At 38.5% G+C, this 19,314-nt stretch overlaps 4 protein-coding genes and 1 long non-coding RNA gene across 5 annotated transcripts; all 5 read left to right on the forward strand.

Moving 5' to 3' along the window:
* Positions 1–2,969: 2,969 nt before the first annotated feature.
* LOC146391578 (protein amalgam-like) lies at positions 2,970–4,418 on the forward strand. Its single transcript, XM_084918887.1, has 4 exons — positions 2,970–3,810; positions 3,904–4,020; positions 4,101–4,141; positions 4,269–4,418. The coding sequence occupies exons 1-4, from the start codon at positions 3,096–3,098 to the stop codon at positions 4,392–4,394; spliced, it is 999 nt and encodes a 332-aa protein (XP_084775013.1). The 5' UTR covers positions 2,970–3,095; the 3' UTR covers positions 4,395–4,418.
* A 3,308-nt stretch (positions 4,419–7,726) lies between these two features.
* LOC146391579 (uncharacterized) lies at positions 7,727–9,977 on the forward strand. The gene is made up of 5 exons (XM_084918902.1): positions 7,727–7,786; positions 7,894–8,592; positions 8,688–8,813; positions 9,353–9,396; positions 9,690–9,977. Exons 1-5 carry the CDS (start codon positions 7,732–7,734, stop codon positions 9,807–9,809), a joined length of 1,044 nt encoding a protein of 347 aa, XP_084775028.1. The 5' UTR covers positions 7,727–7,731; the 3' UTR covers positions 9,810–9,977.
* A 1,532-nt stretch (positions 9,978–11,509) lies between these two features.
* On the forward strand, positions 11,510–12,374 carry LOC146391580 (immunoglobulin kappa light chain-like). Its single transcript, XM_084922859.1, has 2 exons — positions 11,510–11,564; positions 11,638–12,374. The coding sequence occupies exons 1-2, from the start codon at positions 11,510–11,512 to the stop codon at positions 12,372–12,374; spliced, it is 792 nt and encodes a 263-aa protein (XP_084778985.1).
* Positions 12,375–12,485: 111 nt separating this feature from the next.
* On the forward strand, positions 12,486–14,232 carry LOC146391581 (uncharacterized). Its single transcript, XR_014799944.1, has 3 exons — positions 12,486–12,590; positions 12,686–12,729; positions 13,397–14,232. It is a non-coding gene; the product is annotated as an uncharacterized LOC146391581 (long non-coding RNA).
* Positions 14,233–14,873: 641 nt separating this feature from the next.
* LOC146391582 (uncharacterized) lies at positions 14,874–19,020 on the forward strand. The gene is made up of 5 exons (XM_084922860.1): positions 14,874–14,908; positions 16,701–17,437; positions 17,560–17,667; positions 17,885–17,922; positions 18,043–19,020. The coding sequence occupies exons 1-5, from the start codon at positions 14,874–14,876 to the stop codon at positions 18,166–18,168; spliced, it is 1,044 nt and encodes a 347-aa protein (XP_084778986.1). The 3' UTR covers positions 18,169–19,020.
* The last annotated feature ends 294 nt before the right edge of the window (positions 19,021–19,314 follow it).

The following is a 19,314-nucleotide window of genomic DNA, read 5'->3' on the forward strand; positions in this document are numbered from 1 at the left end:
GAGAAAGAAGAAGTCTTGTCCAACATGCCAAAATCACACCAAACACCTGCTTTTCTCTTCATTACCAGTGGTCCTTAAGTTGACACTTTTAACCTGCAACACGACTTCCTCTCAACTGTTCGTAAAAGAACGACAACAAAATGTTTCCATTGTAGCTCTGGTTTCTCAAAGAAGCCATGAGCATTGCACAGCTTACTGTCACTTTGCACTACTCAGGAAGTGTGGGTTAAAGTGAGAAGACTGTTGGTCAGTAAAGCAGCATCTGTTCTGAGTCAACAGTCGTAGAAGTTTCACCGGAGCTTTCTTAAAACAGTACCTGACCACAAAGATCAAAAAGACTTATATGAGTCACACACAGTAGTCTACTTCTGCCTGGTGAAGTTCTAATGCAACTAAATCTGGCAAGTGCGAAGCTGAAAGGAGCCAACCCTAAAATACCTGACAACAGTCAAGATTGTTCCCTTTTCACCACCAAAAACACATAAATGCATGCAAGCGTGCATTTTAATCTTTTACCAGGGGCTCTAATCTGGCACCCTGAGTCATTTTTGTCAGAGTGAACCTTCAATGTACTCTTGCCAGTTAGTGGTGAAATGTCTGGACTTCACAGTCATGTGCATTTACGTTGACATCCAAAACATTTGTGGGAATGGACCAGAATATTTTGTCACCTTTTGAAAGTACATTGCCACTCATTACAAAACTGAAACAACCCAGAAAAAAGAGGAGAACAATGGTTTGTGTGTGTGTATGTGGGCGGGTGGGTGGGTGGATGGATGGGTGGAGGGTTGAATAATGCACATTTCCTGCAATTTTCTATGAATTTCTAGTTCATTTTATTGTAGTGGCATGAATTGAAACACAACAGCATCTGTCTCTCCTCCAGTTGTCACTGCCCTGTCCACACACAGAGTGCGACCTTTGACCAAACATATGTGCACAGAACCTGTGAAACTACAGGAAATAAACAAGCGTTGCAAAAGCAACCATCAGGTTGAGGTAGGGACTCAGCCCACTTAAGTTCTTCCACACCAAACTTCCCACAAAGTTGGGAGCATGAAATTGTCCAAAGTGTCTTGGTATGCTGGAGCACTATGAGTTTCTTTCAGTGGAACTAAGGGGCCAAGCCCAACTCCTGAAAAACAACCCACACCATAATCCCCTTTCCACCAAGCTTTCCACTTAGCACAGGACAGTTGGACAAGCGCTGTTCTCCTGGCAACCACCAAACCCAAACTCGCCCATTGGATTGCCAGACAGACAAGCATGAGAACACGCCTTCAGTGCTCTAGAGTCCAGTGCTGCATCGGACACTTTGAGTTGTGCTTTGTAATGTAAGTCTTGGATGAAGCTTGACCATGAAAACCCATTCCATGAAGCTCTCTATGCACAGTTCTTGAGCTAATCTGAAGGCCACGTGAAGCTTGGAGGTCGATTTTATACACCTGTGGCCATGGAAGTGATTGGAACACCTGAATTTAATGTTCTGGATGGGTGAGGGAATACTTTCATCAGTATAGTGTAGGAATACCTTTCTTTGTGTGGGCAGACAAGTCCAAGTCAAATCCACGTGTTACGAAACAGGCATGTGGCTGACTAAGATCAGACCCAGATGTAGGTCTCAGCAGGCAGAATTAAACTCAAAACTCAGCTTTATTAGCTGGCAACTGGCAGAAAACAAACAGGAAAAGAAAAACTGATAGAGCAGGGTAGGTAGTAACTGACAAGATATAAACATGTAGAGATGACAAACTTCAAGAGGACACAAAAGGATGAAACACAAAGAGATGACTACAGGAACAGGAAGAGATTAACACAGGAACCAAGATTAAATATTTATGAACTTGACAGAAAGAACAGGGAAAACCAGACAACCACAAAGACAGGGCACAGAGAGGCCAGACAGACACCGGGTCACAACTGGTAAGCTAAAAACAGTAACAAACATGGAGACAACACTGACTCACACAGGAGACGCTGATTACAAGTCACAGAGATGAAACTAGCACAAACTGGACACAAAAGGGAACTAACATAATGAGACAAGAAACCAAGAACTATAAATAAGAATATAACAAGAACTAAGATGTAGCTGAAAAGTCCAGAACAAACTCAAAAATGCTGAGTTGGAGACCCAGGAGCAATATAAAAGCAATTTCTAATCACTTTTCAATTTGAAATACTTTCAGACAGCCTCAGATGGTTCCCAGAGGAACTGCAGTTTTTGTCACTTCCAAGTTAGCTTCATTTTTCAGGTTGTCCCTTCCACAAATTATCGCCAAACACTCCAACCATTGTCGATCCGGAAAACATCAGTACACCAATTTCTTCATATATGACCATATAAATCTGAGATTTTTAAAATATCTACAAGTACAGGAACAAATGTGAATTCCACCCTTATACTGGATCACAGCATAGACAATTTTGCCATTAACCATAACATGTCAGTATTCACTTTAGATGGTTTAAACTTCTTGACCTGATTTCTGCGTTACTTTCTGTGTCTCCCCCACTAACACTCCCTCTTAACCCACGTAACTGTTTAAACACACCTCCCCATACAAATTCATGCAACTATGAAAACTTGTGTTGTGACTTAAAAATACATCTATAGACCAGATATTAAAAAACACCCTAGATATGTTGCAGAACAAATACAAACATACACAAACCTCTATAACTAACAAAAATTGGCCCAAGAAACTTTCCTACATAAAATACACATTACCACACCTTCGGCCCTTAGTACAGCAACAATGATGTCACCAAAAAAGACTTGACCCCAATCACACCTCCAGTCACCTGATCAGTCTGATCTTTTGGAAAGAAACAAACTGTAGTTCTGAATTTAAAACCAACCATTGAGCTTAGCCAATCACGATCAGTCTTCGTCTCCTATAAGAGTTGGGTGCGTCCGTAAAGGCACACGATACATACTGCAGAGCTTCAGAGATGGTGCCTCTTTGTGTTTTTCTTGCAATTCTCTATAAAATCTGTGAGTATTTTGCACTTTTTTCACAGTTTCTTTTTTCAAGGATGTAAATTCTAAAAAGAGACTGATAAGATGCTAAAGATATAATTAAAATAATTGTATGCACTTCTGTCCAGGTCAGGTGCTAGCTGTTCACAAGACCTCAAGTGTAATTCAGGAGAGTGGAATCAAGATAGCTAAAGTCGGGGAGAATGTAACAATAACATGCATTTGTCAAGATGATGCTGTAACTTTCCTTTCTTGGTACCAGCAAAGCCTGGGTGGCAAACCTAACATCATATCAACTCGGATGAAGCACAACCCAGAAGCTGATATCTATGCACAGTATAAAGACAGGTTTAAAGTCCTTGTAGAAGGTAAAAAAGAATATCTCAAAATCACAAACCTCAGCCTGTCAGATTCAGGGACGTATTACTGTGGGGTTTTAGTTTTTAACGCTATTGAATTTGGACAAGGAGTTTTCCTTCATGTCAAATCACCAGCGACCAGCATTGGATCTGCAATAGACCAGCCAATGTTGAAGCCGCTTCGCTTGGGGGACTCTTTGAACTTGACCTGTACAGTGGAAGCTGAACCATGTGCAGGGGAGCTGAACCTTTACTGGTTCAGACATGGAGCATCTCAGTCTACAGTCATGTATCCCAGCGAGGGACACGTGTGTGCAGACATCTCACAGGAAACACCTCACAGGAGAAATTGCACTTTAAATCTTGCAATAAAGTCAGTGAGCTCCGCTGATGCTGGGATCTACTACTGTGCTTTGGCCTCCTGTGGAGAGATTATTTTTGGAAATGGAACAAGGGTTGAGATTGCAAGTAGGTGATACTGCAGGAGGGTGACTTCATACTAATGTTTCAAGCAATCTGTGAAACACTGACTGTGTAACATCTGTTTTGTGTGTGTGTTAGGTTCCCCTGTCTTAGTTTATCTCCTGAGCGCGGCATTAGGAGGTTCCTTTATTGTGCTCTTTGTCTTGGCTTTCATCATGTACAAGCTTAGGAAAAACCTCTGCTCTGTCTGCAAAGGTGAAGTCTCTGCCATCTCTAATGATAATAATCATCTAACTATCTGACTAGCATGCTTATTTACTTTCTTTGATTTGTAGGAGCTGTTCCTCATCAAACCTGTACAGTCTCAGATGCAGTGGTAGGTGAAAAAGCCTATAGAATCTGCTCACATGTTTTTAATAGAAGCAGATGCTATGTTTATATTAGATATGATATGTTTCCAGTTATATTTTAACACAATCCCCCCATTTGTCCGTCACTAACAGAGCCAAGATGCAGACAGCCTCCACTATGCAGCTCTGAGTCTGAAGAGGAGTAGTAAACAACATCGTCAAGAAGAAAACGTGGATAATATTTGTGTGTACTCAAGAGTAAAGAGCAGAAAAGTGTGAATGGATGCAAGAATACTCACTGCCAAATGTAAAATCATGTAAAATAAAATATATTTTGTATGTACCAGCTGGATGACTAATAACTTTTGTGAGCTCAGCAAAATCACATAGCTCAGCATTGTTATACATAGACTATCAAACTGAACCCAAATGTAGTGTAGAGAAGCATCAAAATCCCCCACGATCTATTAATATCTTCGTAAATGCAGGTCACAGCTACAGTAAGTTCTCACGGTTTACCTTTCACTTCTGTGGTCAAGGTGATGTGAGCGACAGAGTATAAGTTTCCACTGGTGGAAACATAAGTCCTACGAGAGCTTAAACACAGGAAGACCGGGCTGTTGCCCCCTGGCCACATAACCTCTCATGTTTGCAAGCCGACTCTCACAAGACGTGCTGTGTACGTGAAAAACTAAAAGCAATCGGCAATAAACTACGATTATGAAAAAAAGATTGAAGGAGAAGGATTTCTTTTACACACCTTCAGATTCAACTGTGTGAATGCATTTCTTGCTCCACAGGAAGCTGCTCCTTTGTAAAAACAGCAGTCATCCATAACCGCTGAACAGTTTCAGTTCCCTAAAAGTACAGAAGCTTGACCCAAAGCTTCACTTTATAGGAAAGTCATTATAGTTTAAAGTTATCTGCTGCTTAGTTGTTTTTGTAAAATACATAAAATATTAAAAAATAAAACCCAGAGCCAGGGTTGTGGCCCTGCATTATTTGCAATGAACTGAGCATCCATTCATTAAAACAAAACAAAAACATGTTTTATGTTTCTAACATTTCTAAATGGTGGGTAATAGTAGCATCTCGACCCAGTACAACAGTTTGCTTTCAGACTGCGGGCTTACTTTGTCAAATCAGTTCAGTTTTATTTATATAGTGCCAAATCACAACAACAGCCACATCAAGGCCCTTTATTTTGTAAGGTCTAAGCCTCTGCAATAATACAGACAAAACCCCAACGACAACCACCTTTGAACAAGCACTTAGTTGTTGCTAAGTGCTCAAACTTCCTTTTAATGAGAAGAAATCCGCAATAGAACCAGGCTCAGGGACAGCTAGTGATCTGCCGTGACCACTTGGGGCTGATGGGACAGGCCTCTCATCTGTGGAACCAGCTCCCACTTTGCATTCAGGAGAGGGACAACCTCTCTACTTTAGGTTCTTAAGATTAGGCTTAAAATGTTCCTTTTTGATAAAGTATATAGCTGGAACATGTAACCCTGAACTCTCCTTTAGTTACTCTAAAGTAGGCCTCGTCTGCTGGGGGCTTCCATTCATGCACTGAGCACCCTCCTTGTTACTGTGACAAGATTCCTCACAAATAGTATTTCCAAATAAAGCAGCAACTTTCAATAGTTTAGAAAAAGAACAAAATAATGCAATTCTTCCATGGCCACTTCAAAAGTGAAGTAATTTCCATAGTCTCCTAATTTGAAATACCTAACTTCTGTCAGAGATATTATAGGTAATTGTTACCATCATTACAAATGATCTGTTTTTAAATGAGTAAGATGTTTGAATGTCATTTAGGCTCACTCACGGGATAGGTTGATAGGTATGCTAGCCAATAACTGCTAATAGCTGTCTGCTAGGCCTCAATTTTGTGAGCAGAGTGATGCTATTTTGTCTTATTTATGTTACTAATTACAACGTTTCTTTGTTCTACTGGTTTATGCTAATTTATGAACCAAGCATGGTAATGTAGTTTACCCATATACAGTCAGTTGTGATCACTTAAAAAACATCCATATTTTCAAACTGCTAACACTGAAAATATATAGTATACAGACTTGGAGGCAATGTGCCATAACATAATATGTTACTATGTCAAAAATGACACTTTTTGTTAACACAGTAATAGAATGTGATATATTATAATGCAGATTACTCTACTAAATTCAGAAATAGGAAGTTACAATAAGAATGATATGATTAGGTTTTTCAATTATCTGCACAATCAATAAGGGGGGAAAAACATCAAACGTGTATTTTTCATCCTGCGTTTATGTGCAGGGAGACAGAAAAAGGCGGTCCAGTCTAACGTTTGAGGAGTGGTGATATTGATATTACTTTTGTCTTTATTGCACAAAAGGACAAGAGTTTCTACGTAAAGTGCACATTGCATCTAGAACAGAAACAGCCACCAGCATTACACTGGCTCTTTGCAAGTATCCGCACACACAGCGTGCTAACACAAACCTAACAAAGAACCCAGAGTGAGTGTATGTCAACGCCAGCCCAGGAGCCAGAGCCCGATCTTCAAAGAGTAAAAAATCAATGCAGTCATCAACAGAGTTGTCTCACTGTAGCTTCTATTTCTGCACGTTGCTATGACGAAGTTGCTATGACGAAGTTGCTATGACGAAGTTGCTATGAAGCATCTTTATGTTGTTGTTTTGTTTTTTTTAAATACCGGACATACGCATGTCCTTAGTAGGACAGAGATTTGTGTCAGTCAGCTATGTGACAGTGTATTTCTGGTAGTACAGTGGGTGACATCACAGTGGTTACATTCACATATAGTCTATGTTAAAAATACCACATGAAACATTTCTGTTATGCTTTCTCTTCCTTTTCTACATGTTGAACCATATGGTGTTAATTAAAAACAAAACACCTCTACCATGATTAAATAGATCTCCTTATGCTGTTTTGTTTGCATGACATTGCATAACTACACAAGCTGTACAAAATAAAGCACTAAATCTCTCAGTTTTTATCCACATGAACACTGAAAAAGTCACAAAAAAGACCAATCTAAACATTATACAATGTGACCAAAGATACGTTTCATGTAAAGTCTGTGAAGGCTCCGTCAGCAAGTTTATTCTTGTTCATAAACATTACGGTGACAAAATCAAGAGGTGAGACCTGGCTACCTCGTAACAACACATCATATTCAAAACCAAACATGCGTAATACATTCAGACCTTCAAAGAATGCTAACCAATGCTAATGGTGAACATTTACATATGCTGCAGGTTGCAAAGCACCTTTATTAGTAGAATAACATTAATTGAGTGATGAGTAAATTATTCAGTAGTACTCATGTGATTGGTCACATGTACGGGCAGAGCCTGCCATAATGTAAACTGGATGTGCATTTTCTTCAGTAAATCTGCACAACTTGCTCTTTGAAGTAAACTTTTTCAAATCTGCTTTGATTACCTCCTTTGTAGATCATCTCATAGACCTAAATGAACCCTACAGGGGGCACTGAGCATGTGATCTTTCAGTCATTCTGAGTGACCAATCAAAAACAGTCTTGTCTCTGATAAGTAGACAACGTAAAGACCTTCTCTCAATGATCAACAGCAATTTGAACAAAATGACACCCCCGCTGTTATCCTTCTATGTGACATATCTACTCTCAGGATCAATAGGTAAGTTGCATCTTAAATAATTTTGTTGACAGCTATACAATCTCATAAATTCCAGTACTTATCCAGTTATTATATTAAGTTCACTGTGTATTTTCTTTTATTTTCAGTTCATTTGGCAGCTCTGAAGCTATCACCATCATTAAATATCACATTTGTTAAAGCTGGTCAGGATTTAACTTTAAATTGTTCATTCAATCAAACTACTGTTGCAGTGATGTTTTACTGGTATAAGCAACCTCTGGGACAGAAACCACAGCTGGTGTCGAAATTCTATAAGCATGAAAAAGATGGCACTTTCACTGATGAATTTAAGAATGAGTCTCGCTTTGAACTGGAAACTATGATCTATAAAAACAACTTGAAGATCTCAAAAGCACAAATGTCAGACTCTGCTACTTACTACTGCATAAGTGGCTATTCATATGTGTATGAAGTTTTGGAGGGGATTATCATCCATGTGAAGGATTCAGATTTGGTTTTCCAAGCTTCAGTTCATCAATCAACACCTGAGACCATCCAGTCTGGAGGCTCTGCGATGCTGAACTGTACAGTGCATGCTGGAACCTGTGATGAAAAACACAGTGTTTACTGGTTCAAAAACTCTGAAGAATCTCACCCTGGACTCATCTACACCCACGGAGACAGAAATGATCAATGTGAGAGGAATCGCAGCTCACAGACCCAAACCTGTGTGTACAACCTGCAAATGGAGAGTCTCAATCGGTCTCATGCTGGGACCTACTACTGTGTCGTGGCTTCATGTGGACACATACTGTTTGGAAATGGGGCCAAGCTGAACATTGAGGGTAGCTACCGCTCCTGCCTCTTTTGTTAAACAGTAACAATAGTTTCTAATCAAATGTGATGTATGTGGTGTCTTTTAATGTGTGGTTCTCTACAGAAGAGGGGGAATCTTTTATCTATGTGTACGCCTTGAGCGGAGCTTTGGCGTTCAACTCAAGTCTGTTGGTTTTCCTGGCTTATGCAGCCTATACCTTGTACAAGAGAAAAAACTGCAAATGCACAGGTAGGTTAACTGACTTCTTTAGATTTTACTGAATGCAATAACAAGGCAGAAAGACATTAATAAGTTGTTGTTAGTCATAATGTTCATTGTTACGTTAACTGAAGACATCAACTGGTGTTTCTTCAGCACACTTGGTTGAAATTTTTGGTCGACTCGCTTAAAGTCCAGATAATGTGTACAACAAGTACATTTCTTTCTTTCATTTTTCTTTTTAACAAACTCATTGCATAAATACGTATACTACATAAATGCAATTTGTACTTTTTCTTACTGTCAATTGCAAAGATGTAAAAAAAAATTCTTAAATGTAGTTATTTATTTATTTTGTTTACTGGAATGAAATGAATTAGCTCAGGACATACCTAATTTATTATTAAGTCATAGGTGGTTTACTGAAACAATCTTAGTACTTCAGTTGTTCAATAGATTAAAGTGTCCTCTGCAATTCTGTATTGACTACATATGGAGAGTCATTTTGTCTTGACTGCGCCAACTGAGTTAAAAGAATGATCGTTTTTTTCTTTCTTTTTTATGAACAGATCCTCGCGCGGAGTCTTCAGGGACCTCGGTTCCAAATGGAGATGTAAGTTTTTCTGTAATGTTCTAATTTAAAAAAAATTATCAGTGAATAAATTAACTGTTTTTCGAGACCTTACAATGGAAGGAAAAAAACACAGAATGAAGAGCACCTTAACAATTCGATGCATTGCAGTATTACATATTCTTGTGAAGGTCACAATGTTCAGTTTTCACTTGTAGTGGTTCTGTTGTTTTGAAATTAATTTTATTATAAGTGGGGTTTTCTTTTAATGTGCCATCCAGTGGTTATGCTTGCTGGTTTAAGGGTAACATTTTTCTTTCTTTTTTTCTAAACAGGCATCCCAAGATGCAGACCATCTCCATTACGCTGCTTTGAAGGTAAACAAGGCCACCAGATCAAGAAGACAGCAAGAGGACACCCTTAGCCAATGTGTTTATTCTAGTGTAAAGCAATAAAGTTGGACATGTTTTCTTTGTAGTCTCTGTGAGAAAAATGACACATTTTTTGCTTTTTTGTTTGTGTGGTTTTCTCCTCCGTAAACCAAATGTAAATCTGTGCCTTACAAAATAAACAGACATATTTGCTTAACTGCAGCTGAGCCAGGTTCTTTTGTCAAAGGTGTGATATTTCCATTGTCACTGTACTTACATTGCATTCACGATGTACAGCGAGCGACATACACACAGTTGTGTGGTTTCACAATGCACCTTTGTGTTGCAGAGCTTAAGATCTGAACAGCCCTCTTCATTTCACAAAGCCTGCACATAATTAGCACTTCACCCTCTAGTTCAACACACATTATTTGATTGTAGATTGATTTTTGAATGAAACACTCTCATTAACACAATCTGAGTCAGGAGGAAACAACCGGCATGGCACTGCAGATGTGACTCATACAACACAGTCTTCTTCCAGGTGTGGTAGGTTGCTCACACAAAGCGGCAACCATTTCCCAACAACAAATCCCGCCACCATTGCAAAGTCTAAAATGATTATGTGACACACACAAATCTTCCAGATTATCTGCCCTAAATGTATCGATGGCATCTGAAAGCCTTTGCAGGTTGTTTACTATAAATGTGTCGTCTGCGCACAGCAGAGCTGAGGGAGTCTTTTTTTAGCGTCTGTGTGGTTGATAGGCAAAAACATAGCTCTCAGTATACTTCAGCCATGCACTCCTGTAGGACCCTTTGCACTCTTTGTGGTCTCAAACAGGAAGTCTCTGCATTGTTTTTGTACATTGCAGCCACACAGTTTAACTCAGCTTACCAATTACTCTTTTAGGTAGTTAAAAAAAGACAACAATCTGGTAATTACAATAGTTTGTTTGCAATTTCCCTGATGAGCAGGTGTCCTGTACTAATAAAATAGCTAATATTATTAATAGTCATTTTAATAGCTAACATTTGTGCATACTGCACACTCTGTGCATGTATAATATAAGTAAACATTACCACCAACCGCAAATAGCAGCTATTTAGAGATTAGCCTGAGCTTCTTTTAATGACTCCCAGCAAATCTATTTGTGCTCCGCCCCATAAATCAGCTCTTAAATATGAGTCCTTCATATATGAAGCAGTGAATACCCCTGTAAAATTTGCATAATGTAAAAAATATATATTTTATATATTTACTAATGTTATCTTGACATAATGGTTTTAATATTACTATATTCTTCCAGGACTCATTGGTTACCTCTTCAGGTTTTCTGTCTGTGTTAGCACTGGCACTTGTGCAGAGTATTAAAAGAAAGTGTTGCCCACAATTAGCTAACAACAACAATTAGCAACAGCTGGGTGTGTCTATGTTATATACATATATACATTCAATACATTCAATTCAATTCAATACATTCAATACACCAAAATAGTTAACGTACCATTTATTGTTACAGTTTGTCATTTTCTGATATGTTGTGATCAAAAACAGCAATTTACAGAACATCAAGTAATGAAAGTAACAATAGTTAAAGCAATGTCATAGTGTACCTGATTACATTTAAGTTGAAATTAAAGGGACAGAAATCGGTGTGGAACATCACAAGTCTTAATGCTCCTAGGCGTTACTTCTCGTTAGCCAATCAAATGCAGTCCACTCAGAGGAATAAAGAGCTTGGTGAGAGTCAGTACATTCAACAGGATACGATGTGGACACGATGATGCCTCTAAAGTTTGCTTTGTGTCTGACTTGCCTGGCACTGGGTAGTGTAGGTAAGTTGTCTCTTCTGAGTTCAGCTGTATAGAACACATATATATACTGATATACATAATCTTTTAAAATCAGTGTTTTTTTCCTCTTCAGCTCAGAAGACTAACCTGAAATCCTCAGTTTATGTGCGTCAAGAAAGTGGTTTTGTGTCGGCTAACGTTGGTGACAAAGTGACTTTGCAATGTTTCTACGAAGAAGAGGCAGTGATGTTTTACTGGTATAAACAATCTCTGGGACAGAATCCAAAGCTTGTGTCTAAATTTTATAAACATGAAAAAAGTGGCACGTTTTACAGAGAGTTTGAAAACAATTCTCGTTTCTCACTAGACACTGGAAATGGTAACAATCACTTGATCATTTCAGATATACAGATTTCGGACTCAGCTACTTATTACTGCATTGGTATCTTTGCATATTATTTTGAATTTTCTGAAGGTGTTACTGTCAGTGTAGAGGGTTCAGGGATAAACATCCAAACTTTGCTCTATCAGTCTGAGACGATGGTTCCATCTGAAACCATTCAGCCTGGAGGCTCTGCTCTGAACTGTATTATACACAAACATACCTATGATGGAGGCCACAGAGTTTACTGGTTCCAGGATTCTGCCGAATCTCATCCTGGACTCATTTATGCCAACGGAGTCAGGAGTGATGAGTATGAGAAGAGGCCTACGACACAAACACACACCTGCTTCTACAACTTACCCATGAAAAGTCCTAATCTCTCTGATGCTTCGAGCTACTGTGCTGTTGCCTCATGTGGACACATACTGTTTGGAGACAGGAAAGAGCTCCACTTAGAGCGTAAGTAGCAATATAAAATACGTTTCATATTTGCATGACTGTGACTGTTTTATACACAAAGCATGTTCAAAAATGTTTGCTTTACTCATCTTAACTTGCAGATGAGCACTCTGTTGTCTTGGTGTATTTCCTGAGTGGAGCGTTGATATTTACCATTATCCTGCTGCTTATACTGTCATATGCAGCACTGACGATTAATATCAAAATGAAACGCCAAAGTTCAGGTAGGCTGTGGTTACTTTTCACTCATGTTTAGGTAGCATATACAGTCATAAAGACTTAAAAAGCATCTTTGTCTCCAACCTTATTTCATATCCAGACTCTCAAGCAAGATCTGCAAATGCCTCAACTCCAAATACAGACGTGAGTACTAATCTGCCAGTCTAACTGTATGTAGATAGACAGAAGTGGGTTACACCAGTTTTCTAGTTTGTGATGTTGCAATCTTTGTATTTCCACCATCTTAAGCAACAGAAAATTATGTTTGGACCTATGTTTACTAAAAACAATCTTTAAAAGCAAATAAGAGAAAAAATTGCTACATACAGTTATGGCTTCCATCAACATAATGACCAACCATTGGAAGTTATCAAGTTTGACAAAGTGGAAGATATCAGTACTGTATATGGACAAAAATACTGGGCCATCTAAACATTAGAACCAGAAAAGCTGCTCGGCTGTAACAAAACATGCCATGAAGCTCCCGGTGCAGTTTTTGTTTTGATGTAAATACCAGAGGAGGTTTGAAACTCTGCAGTTATTATTAGGTCAGCAGAGAGTTTGACACATTTCTGTGGTACAAGGAGACGTGAGACACAATATAAATGTATACATATTGCAAATGAAGTCTGGTATGAACTGTGAGATTCCCACCATCAACTGCACCTGCCTGCTACTGAATGCAAAGCAGCTCATTTGATGATGCATTTATTCTTCCAGGTGTGTAGATGTCCTTAGCAATGTGCCATTATGTTGTAGTGGCAATAAAGATTAATAAAGTACTAATATGAAATTGTTATGCTATTACCAGGGTAACCAAGATTCAGACAACCTCCATTATGCTGCTTTGAGGGACCACAAGGTCAACCGATCCAAGAGACAAAGAGACAACACAAACACCGAATGTGTGTACTCCAGTGTCAAACAGTAAACCTGGAATTTCATTTGTAGCCACGTTGTCCTGTAAGAAGAACTGTGTCTTTAAAGCATTTGTTTTTTGTTTGTTTTTTAGATTTGTTGATTGTTGAAGCATTGTTGTAATATATTGTGTATGGTAAGAAGAGAACTACAAGTCAGAGATAAAGAAAGGTAAAAGAGAAAGATTGCTACATAAAAGCCAGTAGAACTGTGAGGTACATAAGCTAGCAAGCTCATATTACAAATATTACAAACTCAGTAATGCAAAAGGATCATAAACAGAACGTCTCTGCAATCTCTAAGTGTGGCCTTCAGAGATGAGACTGCACGCACAGAAACAGCAGGCCTGTGCCTTCTCATAGCAGTGTTGTGGTAAGCAGGCACTTAACTTCTAAATATGCAGTTACACTGAACATGACAGGAAACAATTTATCAGTGATAATCTTCTGATAATTTAAGACATGTCATATATCTTTCACAACTGCATTTGCAGAATGTTGTTCCATTTGGTGTTGTTTGCACATCTGAAACCAGAGAAGTGAGACTCTGTATGTAGCTCCTGTGTGGTCAACAGTCAAATGACTTTCAATGTGCTTTGAAGAACACCTAGCTCACTTTGTCTTTCTGGTTTCAGACAGGAAGTGTCTGCAGTGTGTTTATGGACTGCAGCCATGCAGTATTAATGATGCTCAAGTTTCTTCAGTAGACTACATCAAAATACTCAAATAAATCAAAATGCAATCAATCACATTGTCTTTGTTTTATTCATTTTATTCATATAGGATGCACTCTATAACTATATTGCTTCTTACCCACACAAAACCAGTGAAGCCCAAGCTCTTGTGGCCTTTCAGTCTATAAGGTTCACACACATTTTAACTAACACAATTCTATGACAGACATGAAAAATAAAATAAATGTAAATAAAATGTAAATAAAAATAAATGTAATTTGGTGCAATATAAACATTTCCTTATGGCTAAAACATGAACCAAATATCAAAAACTTTGTTCTATGGCCCCACTGCTTTTTTAAGATCCATTTTTTTTTTGGCTTTCAGCCTTTACTAGAGGACAGTGAATACATATGCAGGAAGTTTTTGACCTCCTTAACCAGGAGAACTGTATTGAGATCCAGTATGATCCCAATTAACATAAATGACTGAGACTTAGTGAGTGAGAGTTCAATAAAAGTGACAGTAGCTGCAGGAGGAAGCTGTGTCAGAGACAACAAGAGTGAACTACCAACCACTACACCTACCAATGTGATGACGCCTCAATTGAATCGTCGTTCATCTTTGTAAAATTTTGTAACATCACCTTTCTAGTTGTACCTCCATTGCTAGACTCTGGTAGAAAACAGCTATGAAGATGCAGGTCGTTACACGTGTCACCAGAGTGGAAAAGTCAGTGATGGGGACGAAAGCTGATCTGTTTGCAGCTGCAGTACTTCCTTCTCTCCTATACTCAAAATTACATTTTTTTTATCGTTGTTGTTCAGTCCTTCAGTCTTTTCACGGCATGTACGCTTGATATTATTTAATTTACATCTAGTCAACATGCAAGCTTCAACTCATGGCTCTCAGTGTGGGATAGTGTCGCTTTCATGACATTGCTGTTAATGTTTAAACAGCAAGTTTCAGGTCTGGGCAATTGGATTTTCACTGATTTTCCATTCATTTTCTGGATTTTTCATGTTATTTAAGTTTTGTTTTTTTTTTATCACCAAACGCACCACTTTAATTCAGATTCATATATCTCAACGATTGCAGCAAGTCCATTTATGGCCCCCATTGGGTGGACATTGATGGTTGTATTGTGAGTAAGTCACATGATGCCCTCATGTGGGGGTGGCTGTCGCTCAGGCGGTAGAGCAGCTCATCTACTGATCGGAAGATTGGTGGTTCGATTCCTGGCTTCCCCTAGTCTGCATGCCAAATATCCTTGGGCAAGATACTAACACCAAATTGCTCTCCGATGCATCCATCGGAGTATGTGTGTGTGAATGTTACTTAGAAAGCATCTAGAAAAATATGCTTGTGTGAATTGACAAGTTGTGTAAAGCACTTTGAGTGCTCAGAAGAGTAGAAAAGCGCTATATAAGAACCAGTCCATTTACGATTATTACCCTAATTTTCCCCAATGACCACTCATATTATTGCAACCGAAAAGACAATGAAAACCCACACCCAGTTTCACACCTTGGCTCAGGCGATTAGAGGATCATCAGGGGGTCCTTTTGTCCCTCTGTGGGGGGATACTCCCACTAGGTTTAAATCTGGGACTCCCCACCATTTTACCTTAGAACTGAAGAAGCTTCTCGGATGAGAGGTGAAACGTCTTCAAGCAACTTAAAGAAGTCCAGACGCTTTTCTTTGCAAGCTCCTTTGACTATGATGACCTGGATGACTGAGAACCTTCACAGACACAATGAAAAGATGTATATAAACTACTAACAGAACAGAAGCCTAGAAAATCGAATTTTGACAATGCAGCATTTCTCTCTAAGCATGCTAGACAATTAGAAATGTGAAGGTGGGACCAGCAAGAGAAACACTGAAACATATCCAAATGTATGAATGACGGGAAGTTAAAAATAAGGAATATGATCTTTTCATAGAGCATTTAAAAAGGATATGGCCCACTGAAGTAAGAAAACTTGCATCACCAGATATGGCATACACACAGTCACTACAATAACTAATGTCTGTGGCATCTTTCAATCAGATCTTGGTTCATTTCACTATTCTTAAGACAATAAGTAGCGCTAAATTACTTTTCACACTAACCGGAAACATCCTAACCTTGGCCAAGTTTGCTCTCACTCACGTTATTGATTTTTGGGGTTTTAATGGTTAAAATAATGTAATACTATAACTCTGGTATTGTTTTCCACATCTCTTGCTGCGAGAACCAAAATTCATAATGAAGGGGGCGTTAAACTTTTGTTCCCTGTTTCAAAAGTAGTTCAGTGTCACTTTTGGTTAGCCAATCAAACGGAGCCTTGTCTCTAAGACTAGAGGACATATGGAGGTTTTCTACATTGGTCAAGACCTTTTGATCACAATGACATCTCTGAATTTTTCTTTGATTTGCCTGTTCTTCTGGAAAATTGGTAAGTTGGGAATACATCAAATTCTTAAAAATATAAATTAAATCTCACTTATAGAGTGATTAGGCTTTTATTGTGATTTTAAGTGCAAACATTCATGGTGTTCTCTTTACAGACCGGGTAACTAATATTCAGCTCTCCTCAAATGTTCGTCAAGAGAGCGGCTTTATATCAGCTAATGTTGGGGACAATGTAACTTTGCGATGTTTCTACGAAGGTGATGTTGCAGCTATGTTTTACTGGTACAAACAAACCCTGGGACAAAAGCCAAAGCTCATCTCTAGCTTCTACAAACATGACAAAGATGGCACTTTTAGTGAGGATTTCAAGAACAATCCAAGATTTTCTTTGGACAGTAAAAATGGAAAGAACCACTTGACAATCTCGAATTTACAAATGTCTGACTCAGCAACGTATTACTGCATAAGCTGCTATGCCTACAAGTTTGAATTTGCAGAGGGTGCCACTATCCATGTGAAGGGTTCAGGTTTGAACCTTCAAACTTCAGTCCATCAGCTGTTTTCTGCAACCGTCCAGCTAGGAGCCTCTTTGACTCTGAACTGTACAGTCCACACTGGGACTTGTGATGAAGAACACAGTGTTTACTGGTTCAAAAGCTCAGAAAAATCCCATCCAGGACTCATTTACACCCATGAGGGCAGGAACAATCGCTGCGAGAGGAAAACTAACACACAAACGAACACGTGTGTCTACAATTTGCCAATAAAGAGCTTGAATTTGTCTGATAATGGGTTGTACTACTGTGCTGTTGCCTCTTGTGGACACATACTGTTTGGTAACGGGACCAAGCTGGGCTTGGAGGGTAAGTGGCATTCTAGTAGCCTGTTTCACATTTGCTAAACAGTCTTTAATACTCTCTCATTAAGCTTTTAATGGAAACGTGTTAACAACACTGATGGTTGATGGATGTTTGGTTCTCTACAGATGAGGTGACCTTTCCTGACTTTCTTGTGCATGTTTTAAGTGGAGCCTTGGCATTCACCACCACTTTGAGTCTTTTAATGGGTTTTCTAGTGTGCAAGATGAATAAAGGTAACCAGTCACTAGTATCTACTTGCAGTCAGTCCAAACATGGTTAGATATAGTGCACAAAAAACAGTTGCAAGGGTGTATGAAAGGGCACATGTGGCTTACAGTGTAAAGTGCTTTGATTTGTTAGTAAGACTGGATACACACTATATAATATTGTTTTCTTGAACAGCGTGTATTTACAGACAATGGCTTTTATATTTTTTGTGTTTCACAATAGAGTCACAAGCAAGATGTTCAGATGCAGCTAATGCAGAGGTGACTATAATTTTTGATGTATATGAAATTATCTTTTGAACAGCTACCTATACATATATTATACTGTAGCACTTGATTTTTTTTCTATAATATTTATTGACTCGTGTATTTTTGTACCAGGGATACCAAGATGCAGACAACCTTCACTATGCTGCCGTACAGACACAAAAGTTCAACCGGCAAAGGAGGCAGATGAATGACACCATGAATCACTGTGTGTACTCAAGTGTAAGGCAGCAGATTTGAACCTGTTTCATCTAGACTTTGTTTCAGCGTAAGATGTGGTTTTGTTAGCTGTGTTTTGAGATCTGTTGTGAAGATAATCAGTACAAAGCCTTGGTTACAAAGGTGCTACATTTCCATTATCAGTATACTTGTTGATTCTCAGGGGTAAGAAAAACAGTAAGAAAACATGTTACTTTACGAAGCCAACCTTTGACATTTCTGAACATATGCATAACACACTGTGCCACATCACCATAAATATAAGCCAGTTTATGTCACAAGAAATACAATGTACAAAGTAATGAGTGCTTTCTACTGTTTATCTTTTCATATTGTGGTTACATATTTAAGAATCTTTTTTATAGCTTAGATTAAGGTCTGAAGTTTAAAAACAGTCATAAAGTTAAATCTCTATATGTCTGGGTGAGCATATTCAAAGATAAAACAAACAACAAAAACAAACCGTCTGCTCTTTTGTTTTTGTGTCTGAGTAGTTGCAAACAGGAAGCCTCCACTACTTTTCCACCATTGCAGCCGTATACTGGCTAAAACAACAAGGTTAATGCGATTAGCAGTTTTGAACTAACTCTGCTAAGTTTGCAGCAAGGCTATTTTTCCATATTGTAGTGGTTTATGTGTTCAACGGGTGAAAGATTTCTGGTTCAATTCCAGGAGGAGAGATGAATGGAGTATTTCTCTGAAATTGCAAAAGTTAGAAAAAGCAAAAAAATTAAAATGGAGCTACCAACTTGTGAATAAATGATCTGCCAAAAGTAGCATGATCTCTATGAAGGGCCTTCTTGCTGTGCTGGTGTATTTTGCACAGTTTTTATGGAATTTTCTGACAAATAAAATATATTATACACCATTCAAGATGCTTATTTGGGTTATTTTCTTTCCTGCTGACTGTTTGGAAGATATCTGTGTCTTTGTGTTGCACCTGTACAATTTATGAATACAGCTTGCTAACATTAGCTGGCAATTTAGCACTCCACCCTGATATGACTGAAATAACTGATATACAAGACTTGGTAAGTCTTAAATCTTTGTTTTTCCCCATTAGCTGCCTGTCCTCATAAACACACCAAAATGGTCTTTTTTAAATTCTACATAACTTACAAATCTTATCTTGTATAATAAAGACATAGAACTCAAGACTTCTTGGTT

This window comes from Perissodus microlepis, chromosome 3 (assembly GCF_051167445.1).
Source record: "Perissodus microlepis isolate ML-2025 ecotype Zambia chromosome 3, ASM5116744v1, whole genome shotgun sequence".
In the NCBI taxonomy this organism is placed as follows: Eukaryota; Metazoa; Chordata; class Actinopteri; order Cichliformes; family Cichlidae; genus Perissodus; species Perissodus microlepis.

Bases quoted from the DNA above. Each gene is read 5' to 3' on its own strand.
- LOC146391578 (XM_084918887.1), top strand. From the start codon at position 3,096: ATGCACTTCTGTCCAGGTCAGGTGCTAGCTGTTCACAAGACCTCAAGT. The intron at 3,811-3,903 runs GTAGGTGATACT...TGTGTGTGTTAG, and splicing joins AACAAGGGTTGAGATTGCAA to GTTCCCCTGTCTTAGTTTAT. The intron at 4,142-4,268 runs GTAGGTGAAAAA...CGTCACTAACAG, and splicing joins GTACAGTCTCAGATGCAGTG to AGCCAAGATGCAGACAGCCT.
- LOC146391579 (XM_084918902.1), top strand. From the start codon at position 7,732: ATGACACCCCCGCTGTTATCCTTCTATGTGACATATCTACTCTCAGGA. The intron at 8,814-9,352 runs GTAGGTTAACTG...TTTTATGAACAG, and splicing joins AAAAAACTGCAAATGCACAG to ATCCTCGCGCGGAGTCTTCA. The intron at 9,397-9,689 runs GTAAGTTTTTCT...TTTTCTAAACAG, and splicing joins CCTCGGTTCCAAATGGAGAT to GCATCCCAAGATGCAGACCA.
- LOC146391580 (XM_084922859.1), top strand. From the start codon at position 11,510: ATGATGCCTCTAAAGTTTGCTTTGTGTCTGACTTGCCTGGCACTGGGT. The intron at 11,565-11,637 runs GTAAGTTGTCTC...TTTTAAAATCAG, and splicing joins CCTGGCACTGGGTAGTGTAG to TGTTTTTTTCCTCTTCAGCT.
- LOC146391582 (XM_084922860.1), top strand. From the start codon at position 14,874: ATGCAGGTCGTTACACGTGTCACCAGAGTGGAAAA. The intron at 14,909-16,700 runs GTCAGTGATGGG...TGTGATTTTAAG, and splicing joins CGTGTCACCAGAGTGGAAAA to TGCAAACATTCATGGTGTTC. The intron at 17,668-17,884 runs GTAACCAGTCAC...GTTTCACAATAG, and splicing joins AGTGTGCAAGATGAATAAAG to AGTCACAAGCAAGATGTTCA.